Here is a 16004-nt window from a genome sequence, read left to right on the forward strand (position 1 = left end):
TGATATTAGTTTTTATAATAATAAAGTGAAATACCGTAAAAACACAGATGAAATTAAATATTACAGTTGTTAAAAACGAAACGGGTAACTGAGAATGTTTTATTCTGAAACACTGTTGCTCTAATTTTAGATAACCACTGATAACATTCTCAAGCACAAGTTTAAGGAGTTAACAAAATTACACAATAATTTATAAGATGTTTGTTTACAGGATGTAGACTATCCATTAGCAGTACTTGGTTTCCCATTTTTTTTCTAAAGATCTGAAGATGGTTACCACAGACAGAAATGATGGTCTGGGAAGGAAAGTTTGAGATCATACACTCGAATAAATGAAACAAATCCGTTCGTAGGCTTGCTGCCTGAACCCACATTTATCACCCTTCTGGACGAATCTGAGTAGGTTTCACCGAGGCTAGACGGAAAGCGCGTAATAGTTGTTCTTCCGTGGTACAGTATGCTAATGGCTGGAGACTCCATTTTTTTACGCTTTGAATTAGATTCATTGAAATTAAATGAATGAATCTATGGGGATGAACTCCATAAAGGTGCAGAGACATGAAATAATTTCGGTACGATACTGAACTGCCTATGTTGCTCAGGAGTACGACGCAAAGCTTCTTCAGATATGCATGCATGTTCGAAAGAACAGAAACTGTGGCGACTACAGCCGTTATGAAATACATGAATGTATTCGTAGTTGCGAATATGGACAACCATCATTTTAGATGCACTGCGCGCAGTAGATGAGCTCTGAACTTGCCCTTTGGAGAGACCCTACAGCTATAGTTTTATAGCTACCTTTTGGAAACTTCTCACATCTTTGTTATTATAGAATATCTGCATTATACCTAAATCTAAACATCCTAGCTTTATCTAATCACTTAATCTATCTTGCTTCCATACTCTTAGTACACAAAAACAGAAAATCATGAATTTCAACCAAAATATTACTTTGTGAGATCCAGCATGCTGTTTCCATTAAATTACAATGAAAAAGGAATCCGAATATCAATTTTGAAGTTTCTAGCTCTTCCTGTTGCGCCGATGGTTTTTGCGTAAAACGTACAAACTTCGAAAACTCTTAGATTTACTAAACTGAAACTTAACACATTATCATTTTAGCATCAATCCTGACATGCTATTAACTTTTGAGATTATTTACTTTACTTTTAAGGTATTGCGCAACATTCGTGACGTCATAGCTAGTTACAGCGGACTAGGCTGGCACACAATGGAAAGCATATGAACTCTATATGGCGTGAGTAGGCTGCTACACTACAACTCGTTACAAGCAACTTGCTGTAATTGAATTCTCGGCTGCGGAAAAAGAAACCTTAGTGTACATCTTTAAAAGTTTATATACAGTTTACGGTAATGCTGCAGTTTATAGTAGTAATGTTGAGTGACGGGCAAAGAAAACTTAAAGCGTCAAGAAGTGCAGAAACGGGCTCCATGGTCAGCAACGTTCGAGACGTCCTGCCACAGACGCTGTTCCTGACACAATGAAAATCGCACGAGTGCAGTTTTTAGTACAGGTCGACGCATGAGAAACCGACAATGATGACAGCGTAATACATGTCGCGAAATCAAGCGTACGAGCACAGGACAGTAGCTTTTATCGACAAGGAATATAGGCTCTTAACAACGCTGGTGTAAAGCTGTGGAACGTGATGGAGACTGTGTAGAAAAATAGTACATGTAAAAGAAATTTTGACTGATATTGTCACCAAATACTAACTCTTACGAGTAAATATGTACTCAGAAAAAATTGTGGGGTATTATTTATTGAATGATTCTCCTACATGCATAGGTTTTTCGAAAATGACTTACAGTAACAGTCTTTGTACCTCATTTATTAATAAGAATGAGTCAGTGTACAGGGGATCTGCCATACTCCCCACAGACGTCAATACACAGCTTCCATCTTCCTGGCAACATCATTGATGGGTCCGGTGTTTGGGACACTACGTACCCATGCAGAGCTGCCTGCATTGTTCCCTTCTGCGTACCTCTTGTCTCACTGCGCGTCCGTCATGTTATTCACTAAAGCACAGTCAGATGGAGCGAAATGTGGTGAGAATGGTGGGTGTGGCACAACAATGAACCCGAGTGATGTTAGCTTTGCAGACGTGGCGTTGCTGGGGTGGGACCGCGCATTGTCGTGGGGGAGGAGCACTGCCTTCGGCCACTTTCTCTGTCGTCTTTTCTGAGTCTGTCGTCTCTTCTGAGTCTGTTGTTTTGACTCCTTCCACAGAACCCATGCGGTCCATCTTTGTAGACGATTGTTGCCTTTCATCTTGTCCATAGCTTTTTCTACTTGATAACGCATAAGTGCTGTCCTTTCACTATACACGACTGTCACCTAGCGGCTGCATGGTGTGTTAGAATCAGTTCATCGTCGTACGAGAGGACGTCCCTGTAGTTTAAACGGTACTCGTAAGACGGGACGAGGAGAAGGAAGGAGAGATTAGTGTTTAGCGCCCCGTCGACAACGAGGTCATTAGAGCCGGAACACAACCTCGGATTAGAGAAGAATGTGGAAGGGAGCCGGTCACGCTCTTTCAAAGGAACTATCCCAGCATTTGCACAAACGTTTTAGGAAAATGATAGAAAACCTAAATCAGGATAGCAGAACGCGGATCTGAACCGTCGTCCTCCCTCAGTACACTTGTAAAACATTTCCGAACGCACCTCGTATCTTGTCCATTCATTATCGTTATAAGACTTCTATTATTTGAAAACTATACAAGGTTGGTTTTCAACATTATCGTGATACCTTCTTTCTTTCACTTGCGCCGTTGTCCCGCAATGTTCGCAGGGTCGACGTGGTTACAGCGGATTTGGCAAGGTTAATTTAAAGGGGTGGCCGGATGCCCTTCCTGCGGCCACCCCATACTCCCCAGGATGGAATCAGTGTACCCCAGCTGTCTGCGTCTAGTGGAAACCATGAAATAGTGCGGAAGTGTTACAAATGTCTGCGTGTCGTGTAACTGAGGCGGGACGTGGCGATCAGCCCGGTATTCACCTAGCGGGATGTGGAAAACCGCTTAAAAACCACATCCAGACTGGCCGACACACCGGCCCACGTCGTTAATCCGCCGTCCGGATTCGATCCGGGGCCGGCGCGCCTACCCGAGTCCAGGAAGCAGCGCATTAGCGCTCTTTGTGTGTGTGTGTGTGTGTGTGTGTGTGTGTGTGTGTAGTAGGTCAGGGGGCAGAGTGGGCAGGGGTCGTACTTGGAGGCCTGGCCACAGTGTCCCCGTTTCCTGACAGGATAAGGGAGAGGGAGCGAGAAGGAAACATTGTACATTCATATAATTTTTTTTATTAGTAACAATTATATTTTATTTATTCATTTAATTTTAATGTCCCAAAATAAAAATCATATATGAAAAAGAAGGGAAAGAATTATAGGGCCGAAGTGACATCCTCGTCACTTCACAGGGAGTAAATCCTATCACTCGAAACAACGTAAACCTGGGACTCCCCAGCGCTTCGGGGGGTTATGAAACATGCTGCCTAGAAAGTTCGCAAAATGCGTTTTATATTTAGAGTGGCGGCGGATGATTTCGTGTTGTTCTAGTAGATAATGCCAATAGTCCATGCCCGATATCAAGGTCCGCGAGAGCACGTAGTGCGATGCGTGTCCTCCAATCCATCGGATTGCCGATGTTTTTTGTGAGGGGAAAAAGACAGCGTCAGGGAAAAATAAAGCGTCCGTCGTGATCGTGGATTCGTCGGTGCGTCGGAGGAGGGCCATGATGCGTTGCGTCAGCCGCCAAACATCCTCGTCGGTGTCCTGCATGCCACATATAAGGCAGAGCGGGGAATCCACCATGCGAATGTCGTACAATCGGTGGCGGTTCATTGTCTTGCGGTTGATTAATGTATACCATGACGATCACGCTGCTGTGGTAAGGAGAGGCGTATGGACAGCTCGCCAAATCTGTCGCCAGTCTCGCGTTGAGTATTTAAGTTCGACAACATTGCTGCCATGATGACGCCGCAAGTATCGATATATGTCACGGGTAGTGGGGAGTCGTGTAGAAGGTATCTGTAACTGAACATAACTAAAATTAACAAAGAATCGCGCGACGTGAGAAAAAGAGGGCTGATATTGTGCCTATCGCTACCGGCGGTTCAAAGGACGTGGGAAGAAGCACATCCAGGGTTGCCGACGTGATGGCGTGTTGCCGTTGGTTCCAAGTTCGTAGCGTCGCTCGCAGGTATAGAGCTAGAGCCTTGTTCCGCGCATTCGTGAGGTTAAGTCCTCCAGAATGGTATGGGACAGTTAAAGTCTCGTATTTGATCTTAAACAACATTCCTTGGCTGACATAGTATCCAAAGGCCGCCATTAATCTGTCAGCAATACCATGCGGCATTGGCAGTACCTGTGCCAGGTGGGGCAGTCGCGAGGCCAGGTGATCATTAGTGTAGTCCACCCTTTGGAGCAGGTCATGCGTTCGGAGTGAATTGTTGCGTATGTGCAGTCGGACGTGCTGGAGAAGACGTCGATAGCTCGCCGCCGCTGATTGCCGTAGCGATCGGGTGAATAATACACCTAAGCATCGCAAGATATCCACCGTCGTAAACGGACTTTGCAAAGCGTCCAGCCCTCGACCGATGTGCATAATCTTGGTTTTATTCATTTTGAACCTATTTCCCGCAGCTACTCCGTACGTAATAAGAAGGGTAACCACCTTACTTACTTCGTTCTCCGACTGGATGAGTATCATCAAGTCGTCGGCATATGCACGACACATGAATGAGCTCGCACGGAGTCGGACGCCTGTTAGAGTCCGTCGAAGAGTCTGCATCAATGGTTCGAGCGCTATTGTAAACAGTATCATGGACAGGGGACATCCTTGCCTAACGGAGCTGCTAACAGGAATCGTTCCTACCTCCCTACCATTGACTCTCACCGTCGAAGAAGCGCCGCGAAGGAGGCGCATGATGACGGTAATAAAATCCTGTGGTATCGCCATGCGTCGCATGGTCGAGTCAAGGAAATCATGATTGATCCTGTCAAAGACACGATCAGAATCCACCGATACGAACGCCGCTCGCATGCGACAAGCTTCCGTCAGGGAAATTACGTCACGGTATTCGCCTAGGATAGAATGTATGTTGCTCCGAACCCCTAGACAAGCCTGGTCTGGTGGTATTGTCTTGGATGTTACAGTCTTGAGCCTTGCCGCCAACATTCGCGCAGCGCTCTCGGCTAACCTGGCGGGTATTATCATGATACCTTATAAAGTTTAACTTCCTCATTCTTACACTTCAATTTGTGCACCCCAAGGGGCACGTACAGCGTGCGGTCAGTGTTGCATTTAAATCCACGTGCGCTCCACGCTATCGACGGCGACAAGATCAAATGCATTGCGAATGCGTGTATTCAGGTTACGAATGTCTGTAAACTGGGTGCGGTATAGCTGGTGAGGTCGTGCCTGCGGCTGTTGCAGACGTTCAGCCGGTGCAGCTGCATCCCGGGGCCCGGCGGCGGCCACGCCGTGGAGGGGGCGTGTCCCACCAGCTGCGCCGCCAGCTTCGGCGCCTTCCTGGCGCTGCACTGCCTCACCAGCTTCCTCGTCGCCACCGGCCGCGCCGGCAACCTGCTGCTGCAGTTCCGGTACGTCACTCATTACGCACTGCCTTCACGTTGCTTTCATAACATCTTCGCGGTCTTACTGCCTAATCTAATGCCCACAGAACCATTTGACTAAATTTTACTACACTCCATTTCCCTTGTTTTACTTTTCTTGAAGTTCATCTTACAACCTCTTCTCAACAATCTGCCCATACCGTGTAAAATGTAAACTTTCACGGCCTTAAATGTCACACACTAAAAATTTCAGGATATTACGCCGTGGTCGGAAGAATTTCCTGCTGAAACCTAACTTTTTGTCCCTATCTGTGGATATAATCTTCAAGGGAGGTTGAAGCTTTCTCGAAGGTCCGATGCACACCCTGCCATGCTGCTGATCGAAATAAAATAACATTCCCCTCACAGTCATCTAAAAACCCACCAGAAAATAGCAATATCTAAAATTGTGCAAGGATGCTCGAAAATCTTTGGAAAAGAAGGCATTTACAGGATATCGTGTAGCTGTGGAGACGTGAACATGGCTGTTACTACACTGAAGGGCCAAGGAAACTGCTACACCCGTCTAATACCGTATAGAGCCCCTGCGAGCACGCAGAAGTGCCCCAACAACCCGAGGCATGGACTCCACTAATGTCTGAGGCAGTGCTGGAGTGAACTGACACCATGAATCCTGCAGCGCTGTCCATAAATCCGTAAGAGTACGAGGGGCTGGAGATCTCTTCTGAACAGCATGTTGCAAAGCATCCCAGATATGCTCAATAATGTTAATAATGTTCGTGTCTGGGGAGTTTGGTGCCTAGCGGAAGAATTTAAACTCAGAAGAGTGTTCATGGATCCACTCTGTAGCAATTCTGGATGTGTGGGGTGTCGCGTTGTCTTGCTGGAATTGCCCAAGTCCGTCGGATTGCACAATGGGCAAAATGGTTCAAATGGCTCTAAGCACTATGGGAGTTAACATCTGAGGCCATCAGTCAACTAGACATAGAACTTCTTAAACCTAAATAACCTAAGGACATCACACACATCCATGCCCGAGGCAGGATTTGAACCTGCGACCGTAGCAGCAGCGCGGCTCCGGAATGAAGCGCCTAGAACCTCTCGGCCACAACGGCCGGCTCACAATGGAAATGAATGAGTACAGGTGATCAGGCCGGATGCTTAAGTACGTGTCACATGTCAGAGTCGAATGTAGACGTATCAGGGGTCCCATATCACTCCAATTGCACACGATCCACACCATTACAGAGCCTCCACCAGCTTGAACAGTCCCTCGCTGAAATGCAGGGTCCATGGATTCATGACGTTGTCTCCATACCCGTACGCGTCCATCCGCTCGATACCGTTTGAAACGAATTTCGTCCTACCAGGAAACATGTTTACAGTCATCAACAGTCCAATGACGGTGTTGATGGGACCAGGTGAGGCGTAATGTTTTGTGTCGTGCAATCATCAAGGGTACACGAGTGATCCTTCGGCTCCGAAAGCCCATATCGATGATGTTCCGTTGAATGGTTCGCACGCTGACACCTGTTGATGGTCCACCAATGAAATCTGCACAGTTTGCTGAAGGATTGCGCTTCTGTTAGTTTCAACGATTCTTTTCCGTCGTCGTTGGTCCCATTCGTGCACGATTTTTTTCCGGCAGTAGTAATGCCTGAGACTTGATGTTTTACCGGATTCCTGATATTCACGATTCATTCGTGAAATGGTCGTATGAGAAAATCCCCACTTCATCACTACTTTGGAGATGCTGTGTCCCATCGTTCGTGCGCCGCCTGTAACACCACGTTCAGACTCACTTAAATCTTGATAACCTGCCACAGTAGCAGCAGTAAACGATCTAACAGCTGCACCAGACACTTATCTTATATGGGCATTGCCGTCCGCAGTGCCATATTCTGCCGTTTACGTATCTCTGTATTTGAATACGCATGCCTATACCAGTTTCTTTGGCGCTTCAGTGTAAAAAATTTCTACAAAAACACAGGGGCAAATGTAAAAGGGGAGAAGTATACAGACTAACTGTTGCGGAACATGCTTTGCAATCAGGAGACCACTGGATTCGATTTTATAAGACTCAAGTATTGACAACCACAAGCGGATACTGCGAAGGACTATAGAGAGACACCATAATGATTACTAATTTCAATCAGAAGGGTTAAGGTGTGAAACTAAATGGTATCTGGATTTCGGTGCCCTGGGGTGATAGCAATAGCTGACGACAGCAACCGACAACTCCAATTCCGTTCGAGTTTTCCATCTTTCATCCGATCTTCCAACACTTTTGTCGCGTCTGACAGTATTACGATGTCACCGACAAACCTCAAACTTTTATTTTACATCCTGAACATTATTATCTTTTAAAAATTTCTCTTTGGTCTGCCTGCACAGTGCACAAATTGACCAACTATGCTGACAGGTTACTAGATGTGTCTGTCACTTCCTTTCATGTCTTGCGACAAAGAAGGAGCCTCCTAGAAGATTGTGAGCCTAAAGACTGAAGACAGGCACAATCGGGCGTACCCTGGAAACGGCTAATCCTTCTAACACCAGATCAAGTTAAAGTCCAAAACCAAATTAACATCAAGATGCAACGGCCTTTATCAAGACCACCCCTTGTGACGATCTCGATAAATATGGAGGGATTCTCTAGTCATAAGAGTGTTTCATTAGCAGACATGTGCCATAAGCATAAATGCGACCTATTGTTGGTGCAGGAAACACACCGGGGAGCCACCAGTCACAGACCTAAAACAGCAGGAATGGATTTGGCCATTGAAAGACCTCACGACAAGTATGGGAGTGCGATTTTCATCAGACCCGGGCTCAACGTAACATCAGCCGCAATGACAGAAGTAAATAACATTGAAGTACTTACCATTCGCGCCCAGAAGTTCTCTGTGACGTCTGTGTACAAACCACCAGATGTGGACTTTGTTTTCCACGAACCAAACAATTTTACATATGACCATATTAATTTTGTCATGGGAGATTTCAGCTGCCATGGTGAAGCATGGGGATATAATGAGACTGATGAGAATGGTGTACAGCTTGAATCCTGGGCTGACACTAATGACCTACAACTCATTCATGACCCAAAACAGCCAGCATCGTTCAACAGCAGAAGATGGAGAAGGGGATATAATCCTGACAACATCTTTGTGAGTAGGAAGTTGGCAGAACAGTGCATGAAGCTTATTGAAGAACCTATCCCAAGTACACAACACAGACCCGTCATTTTTGTTGTGTATGCCATGGTTAAACCAGAGGAGGTGCCTTTCCGAAGACAGTTTAATTTCAAAAAGGCAGACTGGCAGAAATTTAAAGAGCAATTGGACGAAGAGATTGAGAAAATCCCTCCTCGACCAGATGAGTATGGTAGATTTATCGATCTTGTGAAAGGGATCTCAAGGAAAAACATCCCAAGTGGTTGCCGTACCCAGTACATCCAGGGTCTGACCGGCAGCAGCATTGTCTTACTTGACAGGTACCAAAAGCTGTTCACTCAGGACCCCTTCAGCGAAGATACGATGGAGGCTGGGGAGGAACTAATGCAGGCTATTGCTGAGGATAAGAGATCACGGTGGTGCAAACTAGTCGAGAATCTTGACATGAAACAAAACAGCAGACGTCCGTGGAAATTACTGAAAAACTTAAGTGGAGACCCAACTGACCACCAGCAGAAGAACAACGGGGTAACAGCAAATCAGATTGCTAGCCAACTTCTGAAGAAAGGGAAAACCAAAGGGAAAAGAGAAAGGGAAAGAGTTATACCCAAGAACAAAAAGATTACGGACTCCTCAATGCTTCATTCACAGCAACCGAACTGGAAGACGCCATTCAGAGTATGAAATTGAATAAGGCCGCTGGAACTGATGATCTTAGAACGGAGCAGATAAAACAGTTTGGGCCCAAAGCTCGAAACTGGTTACTACAAATGATGAACACCTGTATTAAAGAGCTGAATATTCCAAAATTATGGCGGCAGGCGAGAGTGGTGGCTTTACTAAAACCTGGCAAGGAGATAAAGGACCCCAAAAATTACAGACCAGTGTCACTTCTATGCCATCTCTATAAGATACTGGAGCGGATGACTCTCAACCGGGTGGCAGAAACTATAGATGGAAAGCTCATAAAGGAACAAGCCGGTTTCAGACCAGGAAGATCTTGTTGTGGGTAAATACTTAATCTGAGGCAACATATAGAAGATGCGTTTGAAAAAAAAAATTAATAACTGGAGCAGTTTTCATAGATCTTACTTCTGCATACAACACGGTAAACCACAGAAAGCTGTTGCGCAAATTATATCACCTCACAGGGGTCTGTAGGTTGACGATGGTTATTGGTAGTCTTCTGTAGAATCGAAGATTTTATGTCTCCCTAAATGGTAAGAACAGCAGATGGCCACTGCAGAAGAATGGCTTACCACAAGGAAGTGTACTTTCTCCCATCCTTTATAATGTGTACACTAATGACCAACCTATACCTCAAGATGCAAGACTGTTCGTATATGCTGAGCTGTGGTGGTCCAGGGGTCCAATTTTGATGCAACATCTGGAAATCTCTCTAGAGCGCTTGAAGAACTGGCTCAATACTACGACGCCAGTCACCTCAAGCCAAACCCTGACAAAACTCAATTATGTGCTTTCCATCTGCGCAATAGAGATGCTGGAGTTGAGCTCGACGCTACATGGCAAGGTAAGTAGCTAAAGCACTGTCCAACACCTAAATACCTTGGGGTTGTACTTGACAGAACGCTTTCCTTCAAGCAGCATTGCCAAAACACTAAGGTTAAAGTCTGCTCCAGGAATAACATCATCCGCAGGCTGACAAACTATGAATGGGGAGCTCAACCATCAGTACTGAGAACATCAGCACTTGCTCCGTGTGTTTCTGCAGCAGACTATGCAGCGCCAGTATGGGAAGCATCTGCACATGCTAAACAGGTTTATGTAAGTGTCAATGAGACAATGCGATTTGTTACAGGCTGTCTCAGACCCACACCAACGGGTAATTTGTACCTACTTGCTGGAATTGCCCCATCCAAGATCAGAAGACAGGTGGCAGCAGACGCTGAGAGAACAAAGAAAGAAACAGACTCTCGACACCCACTGAATGGGCACGTCACTCAGACTCGGAGGCTGAGGTCTAGAAATAGCTTTATTGCAAGAACCAAGATCCTTGACGGCTCACAGGAAGATAATAGAGTCCGTAAATGGGAGAATGAACAAACCGCACTGCAGATAATACCAAAAGAGCAAATGGCACCTGGAAACAAACTTCCTTATACAGTGTCGAGAACACTAAATAGGCTGAGGGGTGGTGTGCCCAGATGCAAAACTAATCTGTGCAAGTGGGGACTGCTGACTAACGATGACGACGTTCTTTGCGGATGCGGAGAATTACAAGACGAGGCACATCTGCTCATGTGCCGACTACTGCCGGAGCCTTGCAGTTTTAGTGACCTGCTACATGCCAACGACAAAGCCGTAGCGGTGGCTAACTATTGGAAAAATAAAATTTGATCTGGACACGGAAAAGTAAAGTAAATGTCTTGCGACTCTCGTAACTGCAGTCTGTTTATGTGCGAATAGTACGTAACCTTTCGTTCTCTATATTTTATCCCTGCTATATTCACAATTTCAAGTTAACATTGTCGAAAGTTTCCCTGTGTCTACTTACGTATGCTTGTATGTATGTAACAAACATTCTGCAAACCTTGAAGTTCTCATAACGAAAATTGCGAACATAGAGAGGTCCGTATGCATCATTCTTTACCATCATAACAAAACACTCTGTAATAATATACATAAACTGGTGTTCTACGTGTAGTGGACCATCAAATTAAGAATTGCTAAAACGATAAAAATGACCGATTAAGGATCTTAACTCTTCTTGTCTCGCTTCACAGAGTTGTTCTCCCTTCCAGGTGTGTGAAAGAGGCGGACAAGGCGCTGTCCATCGGCTTCGCTGAGGTCCTGCTGTGCGCTCTCGCTTTCGCGCCAGGGCCCGTCGTGTACGGCGCTCTCCTCGGTAAGCTCAACCAATGCGGGCGTTTATCACTTTAAAAACTGACACAATACACACTCATTACAGACAATGTCTACTTTCTTTGTACATACACATTTTTCACTTACTAATTATCAAAATATTATACCTAAGCATGAACTTTGTGCCGGCCATTGTGGCCGAGCGGTTCTAGGCGCTTCAGTCCGGAACCGCGCTGCTGCTACGGTCGCAGGTCGAATCCTGCCTCGGGCATGGATGTGTGTGATGTCCTTAGGTTTAAGTAGTTCTAAGTGTAGGGGACTGATCAGATGTTAAGTCCCATAGTGCTCAGAGCCATTTGAACCATGAACGTTAAATCCAGTTTTTATTATAAAATTATTATAAAATAAATTCAAGATTGTAATCTTAAATTTGTCAGTGTTGCATGGGAATGGTTGAGGTCGGAGACCTACAACAAAGTTTATAAATTACTCTTTTCAGCTTCAGTCACGTTTTACTCCAATACTTACTGGCACGACCGGTTTCGGCTACATGCTTCCATGTATAGTCCATAAAATATCACGTCCGTGCATTCAATATTCCAAACATAGCATTATTCCGTATAATTTGATCTCCCGCTTCATTAAGCTCACTTCAACTTTAAAAAATCAACTTCGCTTAATGCACAATGTATTCCACTCAGACTCAATTCGTAATAATTATCTTCATATAAACTTTCCGACTGAACACTTCAAAATTAATAACTTCACTTTTTATCCACTTTATTACAGTGAAATCATACAGTTCTAAATAGCCATGTAGCAAACATTAACAACGTTGATGAGTAAGCACCTTTTATCCACTTTATTACAGTGAAATCATACAGTTCTAAATAGCCATGTAGCAAACATTAACAACGTTGATGAGTAAGTTTGGACCCATTCGAGACTAAAGCTGAACATGAACTCACGCGATCTTTACAGTATCAATTCCATACAAAATCTTTTTCAGTTTGTAACATTCTTCTTTTTTCCATTATTACAGTAAGGTTGGACGAGTCGCTTCGGGACGTCTTCTTTGGAACTCGACCATCATTGTCATGTTTCTGATGGTCGGTAACTCTATGTGACGACGGGAAGACCTTTCCTTCCGCCACTGCCACACCCCCGCTCGTATCATGAAACAGAAATAAACATAAACATTTCTTCCAGTATTACAGTTGTAATAACAAAATATAAAATTAATTTTCCCATATCTAAACATTATAACAAATCTACAGCTAATTACATTCCACGTGTTACGTGGCGGGAACAAATCGATGATACAGCCCTCCAAACACTGTATCATCAGAAAATGCCCAATACCTTTCTAAGCATTTTAAGATGAAAGATGTTTTGTCAGGTCATGATATTGTTAATGTTTTGGTGAAAATGAGCTATAAGTGTTATTCCTGTGCATAAATGGAAGGTTTCGCACTGAGAAGTGTAATAGCGAAGGAGAATGATATGGAGATACGGCATGTAGGGCGTGAACGGAATATGTATACTGGATACATAAACGGATTTTATGCGATTTTATTGTCAGAAAAAATGTAGCATATTGAAGTTGATACAGTACAAAAACGAAGTAGATATGTTTTGATATAGCATAGTGCTGGTGTTCTAAGGTTATGGAAACGAAGGAGATAGGAGCCTTAATTAGCGAATTAATGCGGTCGATTACATCTGATAGTAGTAATTAGATAGTATGAGTCAGTTAAATTCATACTTCGAGTGAAGGTCACAAAAGCTTCTGCAGAAATGTTGTACGACACATCCAGGAACATTGGCGGAACGGAAGCACATGACTAAATCTGTCTTTTGCTGTGTTGACAGATTCAGCATGCCTGGTGTGGGGAGAGACTTGCGGCGAGAGGGGCAGCTGCTGGCTGTATGACGGAAAGACGCTACGCTATCTGCTCAACTTCGCGGCAGCAGGTGAGGTCGCCGGATACTTCAAGCTGTTCTTTGTTCCTTTCTTACCTCGTGGCATAATTTTGATGTTTGTTGCAACCGTAGAGACAGCATGAAGCCAACGGGCATGAAACTAGTAATACTGGCACACTTTACACATTATGCTGTTAGAATGCCGAAGCTGCTTTTGGAAATATCAGCGAGGAAGAAAAGCATACAGCCACACTACAATATGATTCTGTCATTTACAGCAGCTCTTACATTATTTTCAAAGTCTATGCACCTTAATTACTCGAGGAAGAGTTTTACTTTGCACAATTCATCATAGAACTCTGCTTTGATGTTTAACATTCTGGACCATGCACCAGATGATATATATATATATATATATATATATATATATATATATATATATATATATATATATATATATATATGAGATAGAGATTAGGTCCAAGGGAAGCAGTAAAAAAGAAAATGGTGCATTAACTGTAATGCTTATAGAGTTATTGTTATGTCTCTTATGGCAAGGAGTCCAATTTCATTTAACTGCTGTAATGTGTGTTGGTAGAGAAAATATGTATACTGCCATAGTTTAGCTTTGTTAGCTCAACAAAAATAAATATTACCTTCCAAAAGAAATTAAAGGACCCTATTTTAAAATTAGCTTTTAAAAACGAAATAAAGTTTCTTCACAATCTGAATAATTAATTAAGAGTCTTTACAGTATTAGTCACCCCGATAAGTGTAGAAATATTGTGACACTGTACCACGTTGTTCTTTCGCACAAAAGATGAGCCATTTGAACCATTTTTGTCTGCCATGTTTTCATCAGTCTGGCTCACAGTTCAGCGTCTCATATACCAATGAAGCACCAATATACCATAATTTCTTGTTTCCTGTGAAATACAATGACGACATGTCGCAGAATATGACGCCGTAAAAAGTCAATAAAAGAAAGAAAACCACCCAAGTTCGGTTATTTTACATTTTAAACTCTCAAGTGTGCTGTTACCCACGAACGTAGAAATCAGTGAGTTTTTATGTTTGAGGAAGTTAATGTGTTACAAAGTGCTGTCAGGGTACCCACTCACAAATATGGCAAGACCGATTTTCCTCTCTTGAACATATGTTGATAAGGTTATCAGGTGTTGCACAGTGTCAAATTGAATGTTGTGCTTTTATCTAATTTTGATGAAAATCCACTATCACCACTATCACAGAACCAGTTAACACCATTCAAGAAAGATTCATTTATTTACCTTCGTCTTGAAGTATTTTGACTAGACTTTAGTGCAATTCCATCCCTAGTACAAAAAAAAGTTTATTTAACACGATGGTGTACTCAGTACCTTCTTGTTTTGTGTGCAATGCGAAGTAACAGGAGACACGATTTTGCAGGCTTCCTGATAGCGGGCACGTTGTTGGACGTGGGCGTGTGGTACCACGTGAAGGGCCTCCAGATCTACGACGAGGACTACCACGAGAAGAAGCGCAGCAAGTCCCACCAGTCCGAGGCGTCGGACAAGCCCCACGACGCCGTGGACGTCACGTAGCCACGCCCACACCACGCCCTCGCCGCATACAACTCGCCGCCGGTCAACTCAAGACCAATGCCGGCAACGCACTTCGCCGGCGCGCCTTTCGTACAGCTCAGCACGCCTCTAGTCTACGACAAAACACCCGGATTTTCCGCGCGATTTCATATTGCTGGATTCTGCAGCGTCTTTGGACGTCGGAACCTACGTGTCCACCACCTCCGTGGGTGGCATTTTTGCATCCTGTAGTGCATGGAAGTGCCGTGTGATATTATTTATAGAAGTTTGGACACGTGATAGTTCATTAATTTATTTAATAAAGTATAACACTATTTTTATACTTGACCGACGAACTAGCCGAATTCAGGCAACGAACAAAAAGGCGAAAATGTGAACGATCAGCTTGAAGGAGAAATGCGAATAAGTGTGATTCTATAAAAGAAGAACTTGTTTCAGTGATCTCCCAACTTCTGTTCACAGACGTTTAGCGAACACGTTTTAGAATGTGTAAGGGAACGAACTATTGTTTTTTTCCATCATGTTAATTAAGAATCCTAAGTTATTGTGAAATTCGTCCTCTTGTTTTGTGATAAACATTTTTCAAGTAACAAACTTCTTTGGTTGGATTTCTTTTTTACTTCTTTCAGATATAATGCAATTACCATAAAAATTTGTCTTTACTATAACATACTTGCTACATCGCATGCAGTGTAACTAACTTCTGATTTTTTTCGTTAACACAAAACCTGGCTTCAGAATCTTTCTGTCTCTATATTGATAGTAATGACGTAATATGCTTTTAAATAACGTCAGTTAACTACTAAATAACGACATATACCTTCTTTGTTCTACTTCAAATTCCAGGCCAAGAGCTTGACTTAGAAGACATTTTTTTATGATCGATATATTTACAACTAA

The 16004-nt window shown here is 43.6% G+C and overlaps 1 protein-coding gene across 1 annotated transcript in view; it reads left to right on the forward strand.

Moving 5' to 3' along the window:
• Positions 1-15725, forward strand: part of LOC126245342 (solute carrier organic anion transporter family member 74D-like) — a 200667-nt gene extending 184942 nt beyond the window's left edge. Inside the window, exons 11-14 of the mRNA XM_049948306.1 lie at positions 5466-5632; positions 11538-11641; positions 13471-13572; positions 14950-15725. Of these exons, the coding sequence (XP_049804263.1) occupies positions 5466-5632; positions 11538-11641; positions 13471-13572; positions 14950-15104 (528 nt within the window). The 3' untranslated portion in view covers positions 15105-15725. The remainder of the gene's footprint in view (positions 1-5465; positions 5633-11537; positions 11642-13470; positions 13573-14949) is intronic.
• The last annotated feature ends 279 nt before the right edge of the window (positions 15726-16004 follow it).

Source organism: Schistocerca nitens, chromosome 1 (genome assembly GCF_023898315.1).
Source record: "Schistocerca nitens isolate TAMUIC-IGC-003100 chromosome 1, iqSchNite1.1, whole genome shotgun sequence".
NCBI lineage: Eukaryota > Metazoa > Arthropoda > Insecta > Orthoptera > Acrididae > Schistocerca > Schistocerca nitens.